The sequence below is a fragment of the Diabrotica virgifera genome, chromosome 10 (genome assembly GCF_917563875.1).
Source record: "Diabrotica virgifera virgifera chromosome 10, PGI_DIABVI_V3a".
NCBI lineage: Eukaryota > Metazoa > Arthropoda > Insecta > Coleoptera > Chrysomelidae > Diabrotica > Diabrotica virgifera.
The window spans coordinates 7186790-7213003 of record NC_065452.1 but is presented as its reverse complement, the minus strand read 5'-3'; the positions used below and the strand labels follow the sequence as shown (position 1 = coordinate 7213003).

The following is a 26214-nucleotide window of genomic DNA, read 5'->3' as shown; positions in this document are numbered from 1 at the left end:
ACCCAAAATTGTCAAAAATAAATGTCTGGTTAGGCATATTTAGACACAATATTATCGAACCATTTTTCTATGAAGAAAATTTAAATTCAAAAATGTTTTTGGACTTGCTACAAGAAGAGATTTTACCAAATCTTGAATAATTAACTCCAGATGAAGAAAAAATTTGGTTTCAAATCGATGGGTGCCTTGCGCACAATAGCCGGGAGTTTAAGGAATTCCTTAAAAACAGTTTTAATAATTGTTTGGTTGTACCTAACTGCAATACTAAGTGGCCTGAGAGATTGCCCCAAAAGATTATTTTCTCGAAGGTATCAAAATCCAAAATTTATTCTGCCCAAATATCTACAGATATTGAAGCCTTAGTACAAAATGGCGGATTGTTTGAACATTTACTAAAGTTTTATGTTAAAGGTTATTTATGTATGTATAAAGAAATTATCATAAATTATTTTTGATTCGTTCTTTAAATACTAGAAATGTACAGTTACAATTAGGAATCACGGTCTCAGTATTTTCAAACTTTTTAAAAATCGTTTGAATTGTTGCATAACCTGGAATTGGCCTATTAGAATATCTAACGATAAATAAAAATCTGGAAGTACTCGAACTATTGCATGAATAAAACATTGCTGACTTTTTACGAACTGAGTATATTTCATTAATTTTATTTCTTTTTAAACAATAAAATCATAAAATAAACATACTGACAATTCAAATATTGTTAATATCTAGTTTCACTGTGACCAAACGCAACCCGTTATACACATTATGCACTACGTGTGGCCTAACTTTTGCAACAATACTCTAGCAAATGTGTGTTTAATTCGTAGAACAATTTAACATTTATATTCAATACAGATCTCTACTCAGTCCTCTACAAATAGTTTCTCATGACTTTTGATATAAAATAATTAGGGAAGCAGGAATTCAACAGTTTCCCGGCACATATTGAACAATTACTACAAAAATTTTCTAAAGAAATTATGAAAAATTATTTATTTCTTTAATTTGAAAAATTACCCTTAAATATCAGGTTATAAATTATTATTAATTGTTTCAATATACAACGGCTTCAGATCCCTTTTTTGGATAATGGCGAAAGCCAATGTAATTATTGTTTGATTTTAATTAAGCGTTGAATACATTATTTATAGGTTAGATAAAATTTTGCCAACGGGTCTAGCCGGTTAAGATAGTAAAAAATGCCCCCAGCGATATTCCAAAAATAAAGATACCCTTATTGTGCTACATAAAAAAATTTGACCAAAAAATTTGTTAGAACCCTAGCCTCACCCATAGCCCCCCAAAAAATAGGGTTGGCAGGTTTAAACCAACATGCTTAAAACCTTGGTTTAAACCAACTGGTTTTTTTCTTAAAAACTGGTTTAAACCAAAAAACCTTTTCTTAAAAAAACCAGTTAGTTTAAATCTGGTTTTTTTATTTTTATTTTTTTACTGAGCCTCCAAACTGGTGTTTTTATTTGAAGTTTTTACACAGCTGCCGCAAATGAAGAAAATTAAGATAAATCATTTCTATTTTTTTACTTTTGAACTTAGTTATTTTGAATATTATAACGTTTGATGATGTTTTTTTTTTGTTATATTAATTTTTTGTATGTGTAAATAAAAATAAGAGTTGTCTTAATAATTTTTTCATTATTTATTAGTTAATTTTATAAAATAATTTATTCATTCTTAAAGTTTTTAGACTTATTATACTTTGTATCAAAAAACCTGGTCTAAACAAAATAAACCTGGTTTAAACCAAAAAACCTGTTTTTTTTTGGGTTTTTCGAAAAAACCTTGGTTTACTTTTGAAATGTTTAAACTTTATTTAAAAAAATGAGGCCGAACAAAATATATTATTTATTGGGTGCCAAATTATCTCCATGATTTTTTTTTTCAAATTTTTATAGGTGGGGCATCATGGTCAAAATAACGAAAAATCAGTTTTCGGTAGTTTCTTTAACTTTTTTGACTCCTGATTCAATTTTAAAATCATTCTCTACCTTATTTCCTTTCAAGAGCATCCCAAAAAGATCTAAAAATGTTAGACCCCTAGGCTTAAACATAGCCTCAAAAAAATCGAAACGAATTATTTCGTTTTTTGACGATATCTTTGGTTCTAATCATTGTAGAAACTTCTTTTTTCATTTAATTTGTAGGTTTTTATTGCATACAACATGTTATTTTGTACTAAATTTTTGGCGCGGTATTCAAATTTTTTAACGCTCTTGAAATTTTTATACAGGGTGTTTCTAAATAAGTGTGACAAACTTTAAGAGGTAATTCTGTTTTGCTTTATAAACGTAGGTTCGCAAATGCTTCGTTTCCGAGATATGGGGTGTTATAAATTTTCTTACAAACTGACAATTTATTTATTGCTCTAAAGCCGGTTTGGATACGCAAATGAAATTTGGTGGGTTTTAAGGGGTAGTTATTGAGAATTTCTTGGCATACAGCTAAGAATTTTATATTCACCATTGGCGCGAATACGGGTAATGTTCTGAATTTTTTTAAAGAAATAAAATAGTACGTCACTGAGATATGTCAAATTAAAAATTATGTTTGAATTCCTCGTTCAATTTGTGACAGAAAATCTATCTTCCCTTTTTTTATAAGACGCAACGCGCCGTTTTCATGCAAAAAATAAAACATCTTAACGCTTACAAAGCATTCGAAATAAGTTTATTTATTGGTACCTACAAGGGTATATATATATTACATTCATCCAGGGGTACCTACTTGTACATACATTACATTCATATAGAAACTTATATCGAATACTTTGTAAGCGTTAAGATGTTTTATTTTTGTATAAAAACGGCGCATCGTATGAAAATAAGGGAAGACATATTTTTTATCAAAAATTTCACGAGGAATTCAAAAATTATTTTTAATTTGATATATCTCAGTGGCGTACAATTTTTTTCTTTTTTTTATTCTATTCTATTATTTTTCTTTAAAAAAACTCGGACCATTACCCGTATGCGCGGCTATATTGAATATAAAATTCTTAATTATATGTCAAAAAATGCGTAATAACTACCTAAAAAAAAAATAAAAAAAAAATAGTAAAATCCTTTATAAAAGGTATATTTAAAATCCCTAAAAAGGGCTACATTTAGGGATTTTAAATATACCTTTTATAAAGGATTTTACTATTTTTTGTATTACATGGTATACAGCCAACTACAGGAAAACTTTTTCCTTGTGGATTTTTTAATAACTACCTCTTAAAACCCACGAAATTCCATTTGCATATCTCAACTGATTTTAGAGCAATAAATAAATCGTCAGTTTGGAAGAAAAATTTGAATCTTTAAAACGAAGCATTTGCGGACATACGTTTATAAAGCAAACTGTCATTATTTTTCATGTAAAATTTTCGCATAAAATTTGTCACACTTATTTAGAAACAGCTCATTTAGAAAATACAGTATAACAATTTTGAAAAGCGTTAAAAAAATTGAATTTCGCGCCAAAAATTTTGTGAAAAATAACATGTAGATAGTAGGCAATAAAAAAACCTACAAATTAAAAAAAAAAGTTTCTACCATGATCAGAACCGAAAATATCGCCAAAAACGAAGAAACACGTTTTAATTTTTTGGGGGGTTATGGGTGGGGCTAGGGGTCTAAAAAATTTTTTGGTCGAATTTTTTTTATGTATAACAGCATGGTATTTTTATTTTTGGAAAAACGCTAGCATTTTTCACTATCTTAACCGGCTAGGCTAGACCCTTTTTGAATAACAAGTTAATATTTTTTCCACCTACCTCTACCGAAAGTACACTTTTCCGGACCTGATTGTAGGGAGCAAAGTTGTACTTTTCCTCCCTAGGGAGGAAAATATTTTTCCTCCCTAGGGAGGAAAAGTAAAAGTGAGATTACGGTATTTCATTCATGAAATATAACTTATTGACGCCCTGTACAATATCTATTTTATATTACGTAAGTATCTATATATTTTAAAGTTTATTTAAAAAACACCCTGCATTGTGCAGAATCGTAATTTTGATTTAACAATGTTTACATTAATAATTTGACTTATATTTGACAGTTATATTGTACCTCCTTGTTAGTTTTAGTTTTAATAAATTTTGTTGGTTAGTTACATAAATAAGTTAAGTAAAAATGAAAAAATTATTTGTTATTTGAGGAAGGTGGAAAAACCATATGTATAGCATGGGAGTAAAGTGCCTTTTCCTCCCTTGAATGATTACTGCCCTCCGCTACGCGTCGGGCAGTAAACTTCATTCTCGGGAGGAAAAGTAACACTTTCCTCCCTTGTTCTACAAATAGCTATTCTAATTTAATGTTTTCAAAGGAATCTGTAACTACACTCGGGTGAAAAAAAAATCGATCCACTGAAAATTTGGTCATTTTTGATGTCTCGAATTTCCTAAACCTGTTGTCCGATTTAAGTGATTTTTTTAACATGTTATAGCCTTATTCATTAACACTATCGCTGTAATAATATTGTTGCTGGACAGGTAAACTGTCATTGTATACCGGGTGTACGAATCAAACTGTGTTTTTTTTTCTCAAAGTTCGCATCACCCTGTGGACTATTCTAGCACCTATAAAATACTGAAATTAAAAACCAACTATAGCCTTAGGTTTTCTTAACATTATGTTTTTAGATTCATTCGCTTATGTTAGATAATAAAAAAGTTAGGTACTTTAACAACTAGCCATGTTCTTCATCAGTACAGGGTGTTTCTAAATAAGTGCGACAAACTTTAAGGGGTAATTTTACATGAGTAAATAATGACAGTTTGCTTTATTTTATTTTATTTATATTTTATTGTCTGCAAACGCTTAATTTCCGAGATACGGGATGTTCAATTTTTTTTACAAACTGATGATTTATTTATTGCTTTAAAACCGGTTAAAATATGCAAATCAATTTGGTGGGTTTTAAGACGTAGTTATTGCACATTTTTTGACATACAATTAAGAATTTTATATTCACCATTGGCGTGCATACGGGTAATATGATCGGTCATAATACCCGTTTGCGCGCTAATAGTGTATATTAAATTCTTAATTGTATGTCAAAAAAATGTTCAATAACTACGTCTTAAAACCCACCAAATTTGATTTGCATATCTCAACTGGTTTTAAAGCAATAAATAAATCGTCAGTTTGTAAAAAAAATTGAACATCCCGTATCTCGGAAACAAAGCGTTTACGGACATATGATTATAAAACAAACTAACAAACAAACTGTCATTATTTTCATAATGTAAAATTACCCCTTAAAGTTTGCCGCAGTTATTTCGAAACACCCTGTACTGATGACGAACATGGCCAGTTGTTAAAGTACCTAACTTTTTTATTATCCAACATAAGCGAATGAATCTAAAAACATAATGTTAAGAAAACCTGAGGCTATAGTTGGCTTTTAATTTCAGTATTTTATAAACGCTAGAATAATCCACAGGGTGATGCGAACTTTGAGAAAAAAACACAGTTTGATGCGTACACCCGGTATACAATGACAGTTTACCTGTCTAGCAACAATATTATTACAGCGATATTGTTAATGAATAAGGGTATAACATGGTAAAAAAATCAGTTAAATCGGACAACAGGTTTAGGAAATGCGAGACATCAAAAATGACCAAATTTTCAGTGGATCGATTTTTTTGCACCCGAGTGTATATTATGTGTAAGTATCTGGACTCATCTCTGGTTTAGGACATTCAAATTAAATTTACTTACCACAGCAAAATACCATCCTTAACTTTCTCGTAGAGGTTTCTACCTTCTGAGTCGATCGGCAAGAGTTTCTTTAAGTCAGGATCATGCTGTAAATTTGAATTGATCCAGTCAGAAAACGCTAATTGTTCTTCAACTCTGACTGAATGTGTTGTACCTTCGTTCGACGCTTCAGAAGTCCCTCCAAGATGCTGCAGGTTTTCTCTTTTTGATACAGCAGTTCGGAATGTGTTAGCTACATCATTAGCCTTGAGATCACAGATAAGTTTTTCGAATTCATCAAATGTCAATTTACCATTTATTTTTGATTTATTGGAATTTTTGAACTCCTCTTCAATAAGGCGTGATTGGTAACCAGCTATCTTCAGACCACATAATTCTAAAGCTTCTCTTAATTCCTTTAAGTCTATGTGCCCATCTCCATTTTTATCAATCTGTAACAAAGTATAAATCATTACATTATAAATCATTACAGTAACCAAAATAGACTGCTCGCGAAAATGCGAATTATGAGTAGAAAATATTACAATAAGAAAAATATTAATCTTCATTAACAGAACACAGAACTTTTTTTCTAAAACACATGGAAACAAAAGTAAAGTAAAAATAGAATCTAACACTGTCATACTTATTACATACTTTTATATTTCGCTTGTCTATTTCCTTTTGTTTTAAAATTTTGTTTTAAAATGCTTTACTTTGTCAAACGCCTTTTCATAATGTTATTCCTCTATAGTTGTTGCAATTCTTGTTGTCACCCGTCTTATGTATAGGTACAATTAGACCAATTTCCCAGTCTGTAGGTATTTGTTCGTCTCTCTAAATCATTTGAAATAGTTCTAATAACTTTTGTAATCCCATATCACCCATGTTTTTTTATCATTTCTGCCGTAATTGTATCATGACCTGGTGCCTTTCCATTTTTTATCTGCCTAACAGCGTCAGTTAATTCATCCATTATAATGTTTGGTATAAAGTCAACTTCTTGCTCGCCCGTTCTTTCTTCATCTTCTTCACTTGTGCTGTGTGGTTCGTGTTGTAGTAATTTCTGGAAATACTCTTTTCATTTTCTCATAATGCTCACTTCATCAGTCAGTAGATGTCCATTCTGATCTTTTATTGATGTCACTTCTTTATGTTTATTACCTCTTATTCCTTTTATGACCTTATAAAATAATTTCTGATTGCTTCTGCTATGTTCTAATTTGTCTCAACAATCTTTCCAGGACTATTGTTTTGCTGCTACTATTATATTTTTAACTCTTTTCCGCTGCTCTTTATATTGTTTATAATTTTCTTCTGTTCGGTTACTTGAATATTTTCTCCACATCTCCTTTTTCTTGCCTGTGTGTCTCCTGATTTCCTCTGACCACCATGCTGTTAATTTCTGTTTACTGTTGCTTTTGTGTATTCCACAAACTCTCTCTGTTGTCTTTATAAATGTGTTTTTGAATATTTGCCACATCTGGTCCACTTGTAAGTTTTCCCATTTTTTCCTTCCTAATTCTTCGTTCAAAACATTTACATACATATTTGTTGGCTAAAGTTTTGTGTCTTAATCTGTATGATTTGATTGTGCTAAATTCTTTTGTTATTGCTCTTTGGTTGTGATCCTCTGCTACTTCTTCTCTTATTGTTGCCACGAGTAAATAATGATCACTATCTATCTCTGGACCGCGTTTTACTCTTACATCGGTGATTTTCCTTCTATTTTCTTTTTCTATCAGCACATAGTCTATTATTGATTTTTCACCTCTGCTTCTAGGTTCTTCCCTTGTATACATACTTATGAATATCTTTGTGTTCACAGAAGGTATTTGTGACGATTAAATTGTGTATTTGACAGTAGTCGAGTAGTCTCTTGCCCTTATTATTTATTTTCTTTTCCCCATGTATGCCAATTACTGCCTTGTACTCATGATCTCTCTGCCCTACTCTCCCATTAAGATCTCCCGCTACTAATATGGATCCTTTACTTCCTTCAGTCGCTATTGATAGTTCTTCCCAGAAAAAATCTTTTCGTTCTGCTCTTTCGTCTTCGTTCGGCCTACACGCCACTATTATACTTTTGATTTGTTCATTGCATTTAAATTCAATTACCCTTATTCTGTCGGATATGGTCTCCCACTTTTTTACAAAATTTCTGTTTCTGGAGTGTATTATCAAAGAATACAGCACCCAAGTTGGGTGCTGTATTCTTTGGTATTATGCATCTTACTCCTTGTTACGTTTTAAAAATTCAATCATCTATATACTATTTTTATTAATAAGTTTATTCCACTCTTTCATATCGTTTTCCACATTTCTCCTATTTTCTTAAATAAATAATCGAATAGATAGCAGACTTTGAATTTGGCAAGGGTTGTCATGGATACGTTACGAGTCACTTTGACAGTCGTCGAATTCTTTTGGCAAGGGTTGTCATGGATACGTTACGGTAAGTCACTTTGACAGTCGTCGAATTCTAAAATTGGGGTGCTACTTGGAACATAAGTTTTCAGGCAATTGATCTTGGATAGATCACCCTCATTGGGGATATCGGCCTGAATTTATGTTAATTGAACTTGGCATATTGTAGTGTTGTAGCATTTTGTGTAGTTGGCAAGTTCACACCGTCAGAAACGGGACCTATTTTCAAAGCACCATTTTAGATACGCTGTAACGATTCCTGAAGCCATTCTGAAGGAAAAGAACATCAGGTATGTCCTTATTCGATTTCTTAAGCACTACTATAGGTGCACTGTTGATTTCCGAGCATTTTATTTATTCGTTTCTCTGAGAGTTGTTATTTTTCTATTGCAGTTATTAGGCCTTAAACCACAAAATAGATAGGGGTAGATAGTACCTAGTTATTGTTGGAAATACTCTGTGGGAAGTAGAAGAGTTTTTTTGTATATGTACCCCCTGGAAAACCCTTCTGGCCAAAGGTTAGTATAAGATCTTCTATTGTTTTCTTATTTATTGATTGATATAGAATTTGAATCGTTGCTCTGACGTCATTTTGAAGAAATCTACATTAATTTACAGTTTTCATTTTTTTTCTTTTTTGACATTGCTACTAAAATAGAATTATTTCTCTGACGTCATTTCAGTCAGTTTTTAGTTTTTATTTTTCTTAATATTAATTGCTGTAATAATAGACGTCATTTTGACAGTTCAGGTTAACTTAGTAATTTCAGATTTAGTTTTATAGAATATAATAGTGTAAATACAAGTAGATATTCTAATACTATTTTTCTCTTTTAGGGTTTCCATGTTTTCCGTTCAGTTCCGTTTACTTCCAATTCCTTCCGATTTCTTCTTTCAGTATTAAGATTTGTTGTGTTTGAAATCGTTTGTTTATGTCGTTGATATGTTACTGGTTATTCTTCTTATTGGAATTGGATACATCGTTGGATACCTCAGTACAGAATTAAGATAAGGATTTTGATTAATTTACTTCTTTTTGCGTTTATGTTCTTTAGCTTTTACTAATTTTAGTTTATTTGTGAATAGTACCTAGTGTGTTTTCGGTTTGTTATACTTTTTGTTTTGTTTTACAGCGGTTGCGCCTGAGCTCATGCGACGCTTATAATTTTCGGTTAATTTTGAGGGCTAGAAGCCCTATTTGCTTTGGCCCATCTAGTTACTTTGTAGGTTATCGTTGTGGTTGTTCAATATTATGGTATTATTATGATTCATTTTATTATTTTTTGTTAATTATTGCATGTTTACAGACCAAATTTATTTATTACTTATTTACTTATTATTAATAGATAATTTTTACGTGAGGTATCGCTTAATTTAATTTGTTCCATACACCACATGATTGGTACTGCAACAATTTGGTAGGTTTGGAGTTGCTCTACTTTAGGGGTGGGCCGTGGGGCAAACTTGCCTGGCGCCCAGTTAATATCTATTTCAGGTTAAAAGAGAAGTCTCAACGAACCCCCCCCCCCCCCAAGTCCACTAGAGCATAGCGGGCTACGCCTTTGTTGTCATCCGACAGCCGGTGTAGCAACGTAGCGTCCGCGCACGAGCGGCGAGGCGTTGCATCCTGATTCAGCTCTTTCAATTGTGTCGACTCCATTGTATAATAGCAAATATCCATTTTCTAGCTCTATTTCTCCTTTACCTTTCTTCTTAGTTTCTGTTAATGAAAGAAAATCTAAATTTGTTTCTTCAAATTCCATTTCTAGCTCCTTCTCTTTCTTATACAAAGTTTTGATGTTCCAAGTTCATAGTTTCACTTTTTCCTTTTTTCACTTTTGTTTTGTTCTTCTCTCTTCACTCACGAATGGATACTAAAGAGAAAAAAGAATGGAACAACCACATAACCAGAATGGGGGAGACACGTGGTCAAAATAGCAAGAAATAAATCACAACTCGGTAGAAGTATCGACCGACCGCGCAAAAGATGGAGTGAAAACCTTCCATAGAGGGATCAATCCGCCAATGAAAAAGCAGAATTGCTTATAAAGAGAAAGAAGAAGAAATTATATCTTATTAAATGTATATTCAGGGCAAGCTCATAATAAATATCGAGTATATCTATTATCTATTATGACTGTTTTAAACGAGCACAGATAAAATTTATTCAATAAGGAGTTACTCATTTATAATACCCGTATAACGCAACCAACAATCTTCAAACTAATACTATGATCTAAGACAAAAAATTATTACAGTAGATGACATCAGTAAAAATGATTTATATACCAGAGGCCACAAGTTATTTTTATTCTAATCATGTATATTCAATCAAATAATGTCGTATATTATAATCCGCCATACTATTTTTATTCCATTTATCTATTGCTGCTTATCAATTCCACAAAAATCGGTTATCAGACAAAAATTCCAATATATCAACTAGTCATATCTACCTTTTTATTTTTGTTTAATCTATATTATTTATATTTGTAAAATGTGCTGATATATATTACATATATTGGTATAAACCACAAGTGTATTCCAAACCCCAAAAACTAACTGGGACACATTAGACAATGTATTCCAAAAAAGGCAATATCATGAAGTATAAATAATTTTTTCTACTCCTCACGATATTGATCAGCTGTTATATTAGTCCAGGGTAATAAGGATTTTCTCGGGACACTCAAAGATCCAGGTAGCTGATTACTGTTTTAGTTATTGTAGACCTATAGGAAGAAAACCTACCTGTTTCCTGCCTAGAGTTCGCGTCCGTTTTTTATTTATTAACAATTTAGTGCAAAAATAGCGATTTTTTCGATTTTTTGCACTCCATTCAAAAACTAAACAGTTGACATAAAATTACAAAATTCAGTTTTTTAGAACATTGAAAAACCTTCCAAATGCCGATTTTTTAAAGTTAAAAAGTTAATTTGTTGCTACGCAACTGCAAAATAAGTGAAAATTGTTATTTGTTAATAACTTTTACTAAAACAACCTTAGAACTTTAGTGTTTCACTTAAAGTTGGACATTGGGGTACTTAACAAATCCTCAAAGATTTGAGACCGATCCATTAATTAGTTTAAGAGTTATTCTATTTGTTTATCCCAGAGATCTTTATTTTGCAATAAGATAAGACAGAAAATAATGAAGATAGTGCAATTCTGAGTATGCCAAATGAAGGTAGAAGAGTGATAGTATCAAAATGTATTAAAAAAAGATAAAAAAATAATTAACATAGTAGTCAAAAATCCTAATGCCAAATTTTTAAAATTTTGTAGTTTATAAACATTTAGAATAACTTTAAAAATGTTGTCCGTAGAAACAATATTTTTATATATTCGAAAAGATAGTATTTTAACACGAATTTTCTTCTGTATTGTACAGCACACCTGTACAAGTGTGCTGCGCAGTAATGAACGCAACCTGTATCAGCAGCCAGATGGCCGGTACGGTGTTCGAGGAAGCATAGGGAATAATATATTAAAGAATCAGTTGTCTTAAAAAACTTTTTTTCCGACGTTGCTAGCTCTTGGTCCATTAGTACCCATGACTCGATGCCAAAAGTCAGAGCAGGTTTACAAGCTGTTTTGAAAACTAATTTTTGTTTTCCATGATATTTCTTTTGTGCATATTATCTTTTCATGATCACGTTTACGTTTTACTTTGGTAGAATGTTTTCTACCAATGATCGATCATCATTTTTATCTTTCAAGAAATTACAGATTATCGCAAAACATTTAAAGTTTCTTGTCCAGGAATGTTGATTATTTTTAAAAGTAAGCTACAGAAATAAAAAGCGATGGGAATTATAACACATAAGAATAAATGAATCTATTTGGCACAGAAAAGTTTTACACTAATTATCATACAATAATAATAGGAACCTGTGTGAGTCTAAGAATGACGTATTAACCTAACGTGTGAGAAATTCACTAGAGTTCACTATCTGTTATTATTATGATATAAATATTAAACATTTATATGGATATTCAAAGCAGGTGTGATCTTAAAGTCAATGAACAGGATTGATTTTTATTTTTACACAAATTAGATGATAAACAGTAAACAGTAAACAAATGAGATTATACGTGATAATATAAAAATAACTACCGGAAGTTTTCCTGATTTAAAGCAGACAATTTTTGATTGTGCATAAAAAGTGTTATAATTGTAAATATTATAGATTAGTAACTTTTCATGTAGACAAGGCGAAGAGCTCGAGGTCGTTTGGAAAAATATTCCCGTGAGATTTTTTTGCATAAACACTTTAATGAGATATCCCAGAATAAGGATCAACAAGTCGCCCATGCGAGAAGTGGTCCTAATTTATTTAAACAGTTTTTTTAAACAAATTGTAATAATCAATTTTTTCGACCCGTACACATTTTTTACGTTTTTTGATCATTCGGAGCAAAAAAGGTCTCTTGTAATTGTTAGGGCAGCCGTACACCAAAGAAACATGAAACGTAAAACATGAAACATAAAACGTGAAACACGTTTCATGAAAATAAAACAATGCTAAACAAATAGAAGTCCGCATACCAATGAAACGAGTGTGATTCATGCGTGTGAAACATTTTTATCTTCGGAAGGCGCACACTAAACCAAGCCGCACACCAAAGAAACATGAAACGAAAAACATGTTTCATGAAAAGAAAACACTGCTAAACAAATCTCAAAGTCCGCCTAACAATGAAACGAGTGTGATTCATGCTCATGACACATTTTTATTTTCGGAGAGTTTCATAAATGGCCGGACATATATTTGTTTAGCAGTGGTTTATTTCCATGAAACGAAATTTACGTTTCATGTTTCTTTGATAACCTAACAAAGAAACATGAAACGTGAAACACGTTTCATGAAAATAAAACACTGCTAAACAAATAGACGCCCGCATATCTATGAAACGAGTGTGATTCATGCCCATGAAACATTTTTATCTTCTTGAAACGTGTTTCACGAAATACGACGTGTTCTATTTTTCGATATCAGTTTCATTGTTTTAAATAATTAATTACATGCGTAAAATGAATGCCGACCAAGAATTTAATATGTATTGTATTGATTTCTGTGCTGGAGCAGAACGAAGAGTTGTAAAATTATAACCTGGAGTGGTACTCGAATAGACAATAACGTTAAAAAAATCCTTTTTTTTTAACCAGGACCCACAATAAAACAATGTAAATATTTGAATACTCATTCATAAAATGATTGAAATTTGGCAAAGTGATTACTTAATTCATTTGCAACCAAATATTATGTACTATGGTTATCATTTTTGGGCAGTAATAAAAGAGTTGCCACAATAGCAACGATCTCGTCATCATCACTTTCCATTATTTACTATACAAATTTTATTTTTGTTTCTTTAATTAGTATATTAGTGTAGGAAACAGAGCTTAAACTTCGCAAACTCATTTTTTTCTGGTATATCAAGGGGTGCTTATTATGAGAAGATTTGCCCCGGAACACCCATTTTCATTCCTTTAAAGAGGGTAGCAGTGGGGTTTTTTTATAAATACATATACAGGGTGTTTCATTAATTATTGTCCATATAGTAACTGGAGAAACCTTAGCACAAAATACGAAGATTTAACCTAAAACACTTATATAAAATGTGGTTCATTACTGAGTTACAGGGTGTTTTATCTAAAAATTTAAAAACTATTTTTGCTCAGCATTTTAGAACTAGTCGACGTATCCTTTTCATACTTAACAAAAAGTGCGACTACTAGACACCCTACTAAATTATGTTAAACAAACGTTTCTAGCTACTACCAGAGGCGTACGATAGGGGATGGTGGATGGTTGACCCTTCTCAAATTCTACGCCACTGGAGGAATTAATATTTTAGTGCCATTTTTAGATTCCCCAATACTTTCTATGTAAATAATATACTCTTCATTGGTAACGATAAAGTCATTAGTTTTCGAGATATTTGAAGTTAAATATGAAACGGCACAATTATTTTGATTAATTTATAATATGATTCATATGATTAAAATTTAAAAATTATTTGTACCCAGTACTTTAAAACTATTTGGCGTATCCTTATCATACTTAGCATAAAGTGTTGGTACTGTACATACTACTAAATTAAAATAAATAAACGTTTCTAGCTACTACCAGAGGCGTACGACAGGGGATAGTGGCTGGTTGACACTTCCCAAATTCTACGCTACTGACGAAATTGCTATTTTAGTGTAATTTTTTGATTTTGCAATACTTTTTATGTAGATAATATACTCTTCATTCCTAACGATACAATGATTAGTTTTCGAGATATTTGAAATTAAAAATGAAGCGACACAATACACTGATCAAAATAACCATGTCTTTTTATTTTTAACTTCAAAGATCTCGAAAAATAATGACTTTATCGTTACGAATGAAGAGTATATTATTTTCATAGAAAGTATTGGAGAATCCAAAAATGGAACTAAAATAGCAATTTCGCCAGTGGCGTAGAATTTGGAAAGGGTCAACCATTCACTTTCCCCCGTTGTACGCCTCTGGTAATAGCGAGAAACGTTTGTTATACATAATTTAGTAGTTTGTACAGTACCTATACTTCCTACCAAGTATGAAAATGATACGTCGAATAGTTTTGAAATCCTGAGCAAAAATAATTTTTAAATTTTTAGATAAAACACCCTGTAACTCAGTAAGGAACCACATTTTATTTAAGTGTTTTAGGTTAAATCTTCGTATTTTGTGCTAAGGTTTCTCCAGTTACTATATGGACAATTATTAATGAAACACCCTGTATATTATGGATATTGCAACATCCCTCCGGAAACTACCCCTATCCCTGAAAAAAGGTATTTTCTCATTACCTATATAATTTTTTGAAATAACGCTTATACAGAATTAAAGAACACTATTTGCTCTACAAATAAGGTCCTATGCATTTTTTTCGTATATACAACCGTTACTGCACAGTGGCGCCTCAAACCTCAGAAATGCTTTGGCGGGCTCCAGTTTTTGTTTTTTTTTTCGTCACCTATTCATTTTATTAATAAAATACTTATGACAAATAAAAGAACACACTGTTTGCTACATATTATGACTTATGACCTATACATATTTTACTATATTTGCACCTTAAAGCCACAGTGGTGGCCCAGAGTCAATTTTTGCATATTTTCTTTATTCATTTTCCTTTTTTTTTGGGTGGTTTCGGGGAAAATATGGGGGTGAATTATACAAATTTGTAAATAATACTTGTACATGGGTAATTGCTGGGTCAATGGGTGAAAAATGGACAATTGCCCTTAAATGAAACCTATACCAAAAATCAGACATTTATTTGTGATTAATTGCCGCTGGGTTGCTTCTTGATTCCCATTACGGTTAGGGAAAAATAATTTTTTTTAAAAACATTTTTTTTTAACTTGTCAACTTTGGGGCCCCACCTCCGCTAAACGGTGTGTGATAGATATATGCTGTCGCGGAATAAATTGTAGGAAATATAGTCCTCTTCATATTTCTATTAAGGAATTTTTTGCAATAACGTACAGGAAGGGCTACGTTTCGCAAAAACCACAAATTACCCCCTTTAAAGGGATGAAAATGGGTGTTCCGTAGCGCAACCTTTTAAGAAAAAGTTAGTCTCATTAAAAGCACCTCTTGCTATACTAGAAAAAAAAATAAAACCGGATTTATTTGCGAAGTTCAACTTCTGTTTCCTACACTATATAACATGAAACGGTTTCGTTCTTCACAATTTATTTGTTTCATGTTTCACGTCTCTTTGTAGACGACCACGTCACTATCCATTGCCGACTATACAAATTTTATTTTTGTTTCATCGATTAGCATATCACATGAAACGGTTACTTTTTTTACAATTTATTTGTTTCACGTTTCATGTTTCACGTTTCATGTTTCCTTGATGTGCCTGCCTTAAGTTGATCGTTTTCGAGTTATTAACAGTTTAAAACTGAAAAAAAAAAACGAAAAGTGACGATTTTCAAGACTGAAAAACACAATTAAAAAATATTATTTTTAAATTCGCCAAGTGCCTAAATTCAAGTTTGAACCTTGTTCTATCAGTTGCAGACGAGGGAATTTAGCACAAAATAAATCGATTTTTAAATACAGCATCTAGAGACTCGCAGTTTTTTGCATTATGTTCAAGATGACGTCAGGAAAAAAGTCTACTATTCAAAAATGGGCGGAAATGCATAATTGCACTTTAAAGTACATAAAATGCACCCAGAAGTGCATAAACATGTTAAAATCAGCATACTAAGGACCAAATTTTGTTATTCGGGTGTTTTTGGGGACACTGAACACGAATACGCCATCAGAACTGACCCCTGGATCACCTGGTGCCCAAGGTCACTGCAAGAGACGTCATCTTCTGGAGTTTCCAGAGTTTTCGGCATTAACTTGATGAAAACGGATTACTCATTGGTTTTTGGGGTCGCTAAACAAGAATATGTATGCTATCAGTATTGACATCTGGAGTACCCGGTGCCCAGATTAAAAACACGAGGTTCGAGGTCGCTAAACACGAATGCGCAATCAGAACCGACCTCCAGAGCACCTGGTGCCCAGGGTCACTGCAAGGGACGTCATCTTCTGGAGTTTCGAAGGTTTTCGGCATTTAATTGGTGCAAATGCAAATGGATTACTGGAAAGTTTTTGATGTCGCTAAACACGAATATGTCATGAGAACCGACACCCGATGCACCTGGTGCCAAGGGTCACTGAAAGGGACGTCATTCTTTGGAGTTTCGAGGATCTTCGGTACTACATTGACGCAAACGGATTACTCATAGGTTTTTGTGGTTGCAGAACGCGAATACGCCAATTGATCCAACCCACGGAGCACCTGGTACCCAAAGCAGGTCATCTTCTGTTGTTTCGAAAATGTTCGGCAATACATTGATGCTGACAGATTATTCATGGTTTTTTGGGGTTGCTGAACACAAATACGCCATTAGAACAGACACCGGGGCACCTGATGCCTAACTTACGTCATCTTTTGGAGTTTCGAGAGTTTTTGGTACTAAATTGATGTTATGATGAAATATGACTTAGATGAAAGACTCTGTAGTATGAACACTATCAAAATCGAATATAGTAAATCGATCTTGAATATTGAGTTATATTTTATTGAGAATAATTTAAAAAATTGAATAGTACCTACAACATAGGTATTTTATTAAAAAGTCTACAAATAGCAAAAAATTCACAAATTTGAACGCTTTCTTTGAACAGCGCAACTCAGAAAACCTCCGAGTAGTTCGGTGTGTACCAATTTAGTGTCGGAATGCCTCGAAATTTGAAAACATGAACTGCATAGCAGTCACTTTGGCCACTAGGAACTCAGGGTCTCGGTTCTGATTTCATATTCGCGTTCAGCAAACCCAAAAGCCCATGAGCAATTCGTTTGCATCGATTTAGTACCGAAATTTCTCCAAATTCCATAAGGTGATATTACTTGAGCACCAGGTGCTCCGAGGTCTGTTCTGATGGTGTATTCGTGTTCAGCAAACCTAAAAACCTATAACTAATCCATTTTCATCAATTTAGTACCGGAAACTATCGAAACTCCCGAAGATGATGTGCCTTGTGCGCCGCCGGTGTCTGTTCTGTCACGGTGCTCCGTGGGTCAAATCTGATGGCGTATTAGCGTACAGCAACCCCAGAAAGCCATGAGTAATCCGCTTGCATCAATTTAATGTCGAAAACCCTCAAAACTCCAGAAGTGCCGTAGGCACAATGTGCTCTGTGGGTCGGATCTGATGATGTATGCATGTTCAGTAATAAAATCTAAAGACGGAAACCAACGCAACGTGACATAGCGTTATTTCTGATTTCCCTCAAAATTTGTCATTTACGACCCTTGGACTAGGACCGAACCCTATATTTATGGCCGGCCTGAATCGGCGCTGTCTACCATCGTTTGTCGGTAAATAAACACGGTTCAAAGGAAGTTAGAAGCTGATACATACGCTTTTAACTCGGCTAGGGGCTGGGTCGGTCAGTGTAGTGGTAATTTTATATGTAGTGTGTTGGAATTTTTATCATTCTATGAATTAACTAACTTACTAAAATTTTTACCGCCAATATTGGTGGTGTACCCTTGATACTCGAGTGGAAACGTTCCATCGAAATGGTCTGACCCACTTTATCAAAAAGCAAATATTTATTAATTTCAGAGCTCTCTTTTCTTTTAACTGTTATCTATTTCTCTTTGCCGACGTGGGATTCCATCTTTAGAATTACCAGTAGACAGGTGGATATAAAAAATAAATCTGATTTATTGCATTATTTATGACATGTTATGAAAGAATATTTATAAACACACAGTTTATCGCATCGTAAGTGTAATTTATGGGTGTTAAAACCGTAACTAATTATTCTACTAAAATGTAACAGGTTGTTCTCAAATAATTGTTACAAATGAGCATTTAGATCGAACAAGCTAATAGTTTAATTAAATTTATTAATGAAATGAAGACACCGTTGCGAGCTGTTTTCTTGTTGGCATCTTCAGACTGTATATTTGTTTTTAGTCGTAATGTGTAGTGTGCTTCTAAGCTTAGTCTTATTTAGTGCATTCTACTGATGTAATTATTATTGTGGTACGTTTTTGTGTGAATATAGTGGTAAATTAAGTACAACTCTAAGCGGAATAACAGGAGCATCGGCATATTTAAAGAAAAAACATTTGTGCACCGAGGGTCGGTTCTGATGGCATATTCGTGTTTACCGACATCAAAAACTTTCCAGTAATCCATTTGCATCCATTACATACTGAGAACCCTCGAAACTCCAGAAGATGACGACCCTCTCAGTGACCCTGGACACCAGGTACTCCGGAGGTCAATTCTGATGGCATATTCGTGTTAATCGACCCCAAAAACCCATGAGTAATACGCATCAATTTAATGCCGAAGACCCTCGAAACTCCAGAAGATGACCAGGTGAAGATGACCAGGTCCCCTTGCGGGCACCAGGTGATCCGGGGGGGTCGGTTCTGATGATGTATTCGTGTTCAGTGACCCCAAATAACTTGGTCCTTAATATACTGATTTTGACATGTTTATGCACTTTTGAATGCATTGTATGCACTTTAAAATGCAATTACGCATTTCCATCCATTTTTGAAGAGTAGACTTTTTTCCTGACGTCGTCATCCTGAACTTAATACAAAAAACTGCAATTCTCTAGGTGCTGTATTTAAAAATGGGTTTATTTTGTGCTAAATGTGCTCGTCTACGGTGCCTAAAATGATTAGCAAATTTTACCTATCACGGCTCTTAGCCTATAACTAACTACGTGCAGTTACTTATTCAGTAGGTACATATTCAAGGTTTAAAAAAAATACGAAATAATTAGTTTCGGAGCTAAATACGAAGGAAGCATGGATTAGAAAACAAACTCTTGTGTGAAAATTCATTTACAACTTGTACACAACGTATACGACGTATGTACAAATAAGTTAAGCATATTTATCTTATCACTCTGACATTAGCTACTGAATTAATGTTATTACGGCTTTATCCTTTGATTCTAGGGCTATGATTTACCACCCAGGAAGCTGTGTCTAGTATAGAAATGATTCAAAAATGGATGAAAAGGTATAAAGTGTTGTAATTTGCTCTCTCCAAAGCACTAGAAGCAACACTGCAAAAGACATTATTACCCCAGTCAAGTAAGAAAAAAAGCTGAACAAATATTGTACTATTGTACATAATATTTGAAGGTTCTAAAAGGTATATGAGAGGCAGCAGATGAAAAAACCCGTGAAGATGTAAAACTGATTTTGTTTTGTATTTTTTTAATAATCTTAAAAAATAAAAAAAAATATACATTAACGGATTATATAATAAAATAATACTGTAAATTTCATTAAGATCGGTTTAATAGATTTTGCAAAATAAATTTTGTAATCCAGATTTCGCAAAAAAATTCATTTTTTCAAAATATCGCAGGACTGAAAATAAATCAGATAGCAAGTTGAATTTTTTTTACATATAGAAGAATACTGTACTTTTGATTTGCAATTTGCAACAATAAAATCGGTTAACTACCACGGCGCGGCGTCAGGAATTTTTTTAAATAAACATTAATTTTTGGTGCTACGCGCAGGACAGCGGTGTTCGATTCACACAAGTTGATTTCCACCAAAATTTCTTCCAATCTATATCTAATATATTATTTTCTTACTCTATATTTTGTTGTATTTTAATATTTTAATTCCACAAAAATCAAACTAATTTGATTATTGTTTGTGGAATATTGTTTAAAAAATTACATATGTTTAAAAATAATAAACTTTTATTCTGTAAGTTAAAATATATTAACAAAGAAAGTTTTTGCTAAAAAAACTGTAATTTCGAAGGACAGAGTATGTGTTTTTATTTTGCAATAAACAAATGTTCTTTATTTATATCGAAATGTACTAAAAATTAAAATTTATCAATCATTATCAAAGGTCATTGGAATGCCCAATCCGAGCAAACGTATCCGCTGTCCTGCGCGTAGCACCAAAAATTAATGTTTATTTAAAAAAATTCCTGACGCCGCGCCGTGGTAGTTAACCGATTTTAATTTTGCAATTTGCAAATAAAAGGTACAGTATTCTTCTATATGTAAAAAAATTAAACTTGCTGTCTGCTTTATTTTCAGTCCTGCAACATTTTGAAAATATGAATTTTTTTGCGAAAGCTGGATTGCAAAATTTATTTTGCAAAATCTATTGAACTGATCTTAATAAAATTTACAGTATTGTTTTATTATATCCTAAAGTTTTTCAGGGTGAAATATGAAGGTCCTAAGTGTAGCATAAATGGTTGAAAAATGTAAAATGCGAATAATTGTTTTTTATGGTTTTTTCGCAGTTACTGCTATTTTGCAACAAGGGTGACAATTTTTAAAATTTTTAACTAATGCTATATTGTAGGTAATTTAATTACGCAACTTTTATATTAGTACAACCTTTCTCGGAAATGAAAAGTTTTAAAGTTATAATCAACAAACGAAGAAAAAAATCGAATTGTTTCTTAATTTTTTGACATTTTGATTATTTAAACAATTTTCCGGACCTTTTTGAGTGGGAGGATAACTCAAATATTATTATATGATTTATTTTCAGTAAATTTCTGTAAAAAAATATGAGTCACCTCTCAACATCCAAATGTACTAATATTTTTACAGATGCGCTCTGGTCTATATAAGTAAACTACAAAACTAAGACAGCATAAGAAAACTTACATTGGTTTTCTTATGTTGTGACTAAGATACGATAAATAACAGCTTTGAAAGTCCCAAAATTTTTTAAAATTTCTTTGAACATACCTACTCACTTTCTCAACCAGCAAGGCCACTACGGCAGATGCATTAAAATATTATTCCATCAATAATTCGTTGTCCCCTATTTGCAACATTCGGAGATTTCCATATAAAGTAGGTTATTAAAATCAGTTTGGTGATTAATATTTTAACCGTTATCGTACATGTAGTAATAGTGGAACATGGTCAACAATTTTATATGGCATATTATTGGTAAACTGACTCAGTGACCCGAGCTGGAGACACGCCTAACACTTTATGTTCTGCAGAGTGACTTTTTACAGAGCCGGTTTAACACTAGAGGTAGAGGCTAAGAAAAAAGTACGCACAATGCGAGAAATAGTATGTTTGTAAGCAATATATTTCTCTACTCAATAATTTATTAGCATTCAAAAAGATTTAAACCACAAGAGGTAAGGCAGAATTTATACAAATAGACGGAGAGCTAGAGCCGAAAATCATCGTCATAAGTAATATGGAATTTTTCCTGTGAAATGCATCCATTGTATATTGATAATTATGATCCCTTTCAGGCTGACACCTCAGTGGATACAGGAAGTAGCAATATAATAAGGGCTGAAAGGGAAACATTAGTTCAGTCAGTAAAGGTTTTCACCTCCGATTTCGTCGAACCTCCATCGATATGCATGAAAATTGGTGAGTAGCTAGAGCATACCTCAAGAAACAAAAGAGATATGGTGCCAACTTGCGTTTTTACCCTGGGGGTGGATGCCACCCCTTTTCAGGGGTGAAAATTATTTTATCAACAATAACCCAACAAATCGATAGAGGGACAAATTTTAAGCAAAATTTGTTATCTCTAATTATGATCTAAAATAAATCAATACTTTTTTAGTTACCTACTAAAGATCAAAGAATTGAATTTTTCGTGAAAAAAAATGCATGGAGTAAAGCAGTTTTTCATAAATACAGTGGAACCTCGATAACTCGGATTAATCGGGACCGCGGCCGATCCGGGTTATCGAAAATCCGGGTTAGCTGGAGAATATGGTAAAAATTAATAAAATACGGTATACTTACAGATAAACTCCGTTATAATTGAAATAACATGAACTACACATCTAAATTATTAATAACACACAAACCTAAGCAAACGGAAACAAACAATACAAGATTGTACTGCACACAATACAGTCACAATCGTAACGATGTTATGAACAGTGAAAACTAAGACCATTGTTTAAAAAATAATTTTTTAAATAGCCTTTTAGTCTTTTTTAAACAATGCTAAGACAGTTTGAAATAAATAAAAGAATAACAGGTGCCTGTTTTTTCCGATAAATCCGAGACAATGACCGTCGCTCTGCCGCCGCCGCCGTGTGCCATGAGTCATTTTTACTATCGTGTACATAGTTCAAATTACACAAATACACATTATCTCTCAAATATTATATTACATACTATCCCTTGCAAGATAATTCGGATGGAATTCCCCAAATTAAGAGACTGGGCCGAAATCAAGCACAAAATAATCTGGGGAATTCCATCTGAATCATCTTGCAACGGATAATACATTTTTATTGTTGACATATTTGTCTGATGAAAATCGGTCCGGGTTAGCCGGACTTCTGGGTTATCGAGGGCCGACTTATCAGGGTTCCACTGTAATTTAAAAACAAAGTTTTAACAAAATATATATGATTACCAAAATTGAAGATAATATAAAACTGAATAGACTGTTATCTCTAATTATGATCTAAAATAAATCAATACTTTTTTAGTTACCTACTAAAGATCAAAGAATTGAATTTTTCGTGAAAAAAAATGCATGGAGTAAAGCAGTTTTTCATAAATAATTCAAAAACAAAGTTTTAACAAAATATATATGATTACCAAAATTGAAGATAATATAAAACTGAATAGACTCCTTACTTGAAAATTAATTAAAAGTGAGTTTAAATGATTGAATGTATATTTTACTATTTTACTTGGCTAGTACTCAAATCAAGGTATTCAAGCTTAAATAACGGGAAAACGATGCATTTTATAACATATACTTACTAAACACTTGTCAAAGTACTTAAGAATACCTATCAAGTGAACTGCAGATGAAGTTAATAGCATCAAAGCTAAGAAAGTCATGATGAAAATAAGAGAACTCTTTCAATTTTTTTAGGAAAAGGTAAAAAATTAAACATACGCCATTTCCACAAAAATTAAAATTTATAGTAGGCCCTATAAGACTTTCTTTATTCTTTACTTTGACAGGTTTGAAAAACATAAATTTGAAAAAAAAAGAATGTGTGTGTACTTTGTACGCACGTAAGAAGTTATACTTCTATTATATGATTATATGATTATAAACGAAATTAATATACTTTTTATTTATATTTTATTTAAATATTAAATTAATTTATACTTACTACTTCTCAAAATTTTTTATTAAAACAGTGCCAAAAAACACATTAAAAATGCCACAAATGATTTCTGAACATTAATTGTAGGAAAAATTTTTAACTAAATACGTATTTTCTGAAAATAAAATTATATAATAAATATACTTACAATCCTAAAATGTATAAAAAAAAATAAAAAAATAAAAGTTTCTATTGGGATTCGAACCAACTTACCACGCGGCTGGTATTTGCGTTGTATTGGGATTCGCCCGCATTAAAACTTCGCCACAGAGGCAGCTTGTCATTATGTGCGAAGATCGTCTAACTAAACAGATTAACCTTTTGACATTTTTAACTTAAATCTGTAATTTTTAACTGTAAATCAAATTATTTTGATTTTGAATTGAAATGATTTAGAATTGAAAAAATACAACAAAACATAGAGTAATAAGACAATATATTAGGTGAATATTAAGGTGTAAAATAAAAGTATTACATACTACTTATGTATTTTGGTAGGTTCAAGGTAGGTATCGGAGCCCGTATAACGACTAATAAATTTCGCAATCACTTGCGTCGTGCAAAGTGGCTATGTTCAAATATCATAACAAAATTTGATCAACTATTTATAAAACACTTACCAGTGAAAGATTCTTTAGCTTTGAATAAGCGAGATCTGCGGCACTCATACTAGGCACAGTTTGATGAGCTTTCACATTGTCATGCAACAATCATCTCTTCTATGTAAATAAGTCCAAAAATATAATATGAAAACTATTTAAAAAGGCAGTATAACCATTAACTAACTTTTTGTTTGTTGTTTCTCTTCCTACAAATTTTAAAACGCAACAAGCATACATTATAACCAAACCATGCACAGTCCCACAGCTGTGCCACAGCTGCCATATTGGATAATTTTTGTCATGTCATTTGAACATCCAATCAGAACAAAGTTATAATGCGCATGCGCCCGGTCGCTAGGTTTTCCCATATAAAATTTCACCGTCATTACGCCCGTAAAGAAGTATAACTTCAAAAAATCATAATTTTTCAAATTTTCGTAAATTAGTTTCTTTCGATGACAACTCCAAAATAATATATATGCGTAAGAAATGATAAAAACCAAATTTTAGTTTTTTCTTTAGCAAATATTTTACTTTGTATATTATTTTTGTAACACAAAAAATAACCGAGATAGAAACGTTTAAAACATAAATCTTACTAATCAACTATTCTAAATGGGAAATAAGCCACAATTTACCTAAAACAAATGATTTTGTTAACGTTTCGACGTCCACATCGGATGTCGTTGTCAAGATGTGGACGTCAAAATGTTAATAAAATCATTTTCTTAGTCAAATTGTGGCTTATTTCCCATTTAGAATAGTTGATTAAAAAATACCACAAGGAAATAACTTCAGAACAACATAAATCTTACTGCGAGAACAATGTAACCATGTAAACATATCTTTAAAAAATAAGGGATTTAAAAGATTAACTTTAATATTATGTTATAGCCCTTGAAACTACCTTTTAAACAATCGACAAGGAAAAGGTTTTCTTGTAGTTGGCTGTATACCATGTAATACAAAAACATAGATATTTTTGAGTACTTCAAAAAGTGTTTAGTAAGTATATGTCATAAGATGCATCGTATCGTCTTCCGGTTATTTAAGCTCGAATACTTAGAATCGAGTAGGTACTCGCCGAAAAACATATGTACACATTCAATCACTCACTTTTAATTAATTCTAACAGGTTTTTCAAGTTTATATATTTTCAAAAAAACCTTTTTACCACATAGTGGTGTAAGGCGGGGTTTTTCAAGTAAGAAATCTATTTGATTTTTTACTATCTTTAGTTTTGGTGATCATAACCTTTTTGGCAAAACTTGTGTTTAAATTATATTTATGAGAAACCGCTTTACACCATGCAATTTTTTCACGAAAAATAAAAATGTTCAGAAACACTGATCATGACAGAAAAGATAATAAACCTTATTATGTAATAGATACTTTTGAAAGTAAGATATTAATGAGGATATTGAGGCCCATTTACGACAGTGGTATATGGAGAATATACGAACCACGAGTTATACCAATATTATAAAGAACCCTCTATAGCCCTACTTTTTCCTTTTTTGCCTTGTCCCCGACATGGGACGTAACCATTTGGTGCATGGCGTCCAATGGGTGTGCGATATGTAGCAGACGAGAGAGGGTAAAAGGCTAGTTTCCAGAGCCTTATAACAGGAACAAATCAGCTAATGGAATAAACCCCGACAGAAAATTCTGGTTCTCCAGGGTGGGGGGTTGAGTAGTGTTTTAACAGCACTCTCCCTCGTAGAAAACCTCCTGTTATGGGAACTTCAGAGCAATCAGCCTGATGGTATTTTTGCCAAGC

General features: G+C 32.3%; 1 protein-coding gene across 1 annotated transcript in view; it reads right to left on the bottom strand.

The window, feature by feature from the left end:
- Positions 1 to 26214, bottom strand: part of LOC114330056 (plastin-2) — a 120564-nt gene that overhangs the window by 30338 nt on the left and 64012 nt on the right. The window contains exon 2 of the mRNA XM_028279361.2: positions 5730 to 6160. Within this exon, the coding sequence (XP_028135162.1) occupies positions 5730 to 6160 (431 nt within the window). The remainder of the gene's footprint in view (positions 1 to 5729; positions 6161 to 26214) is intronic.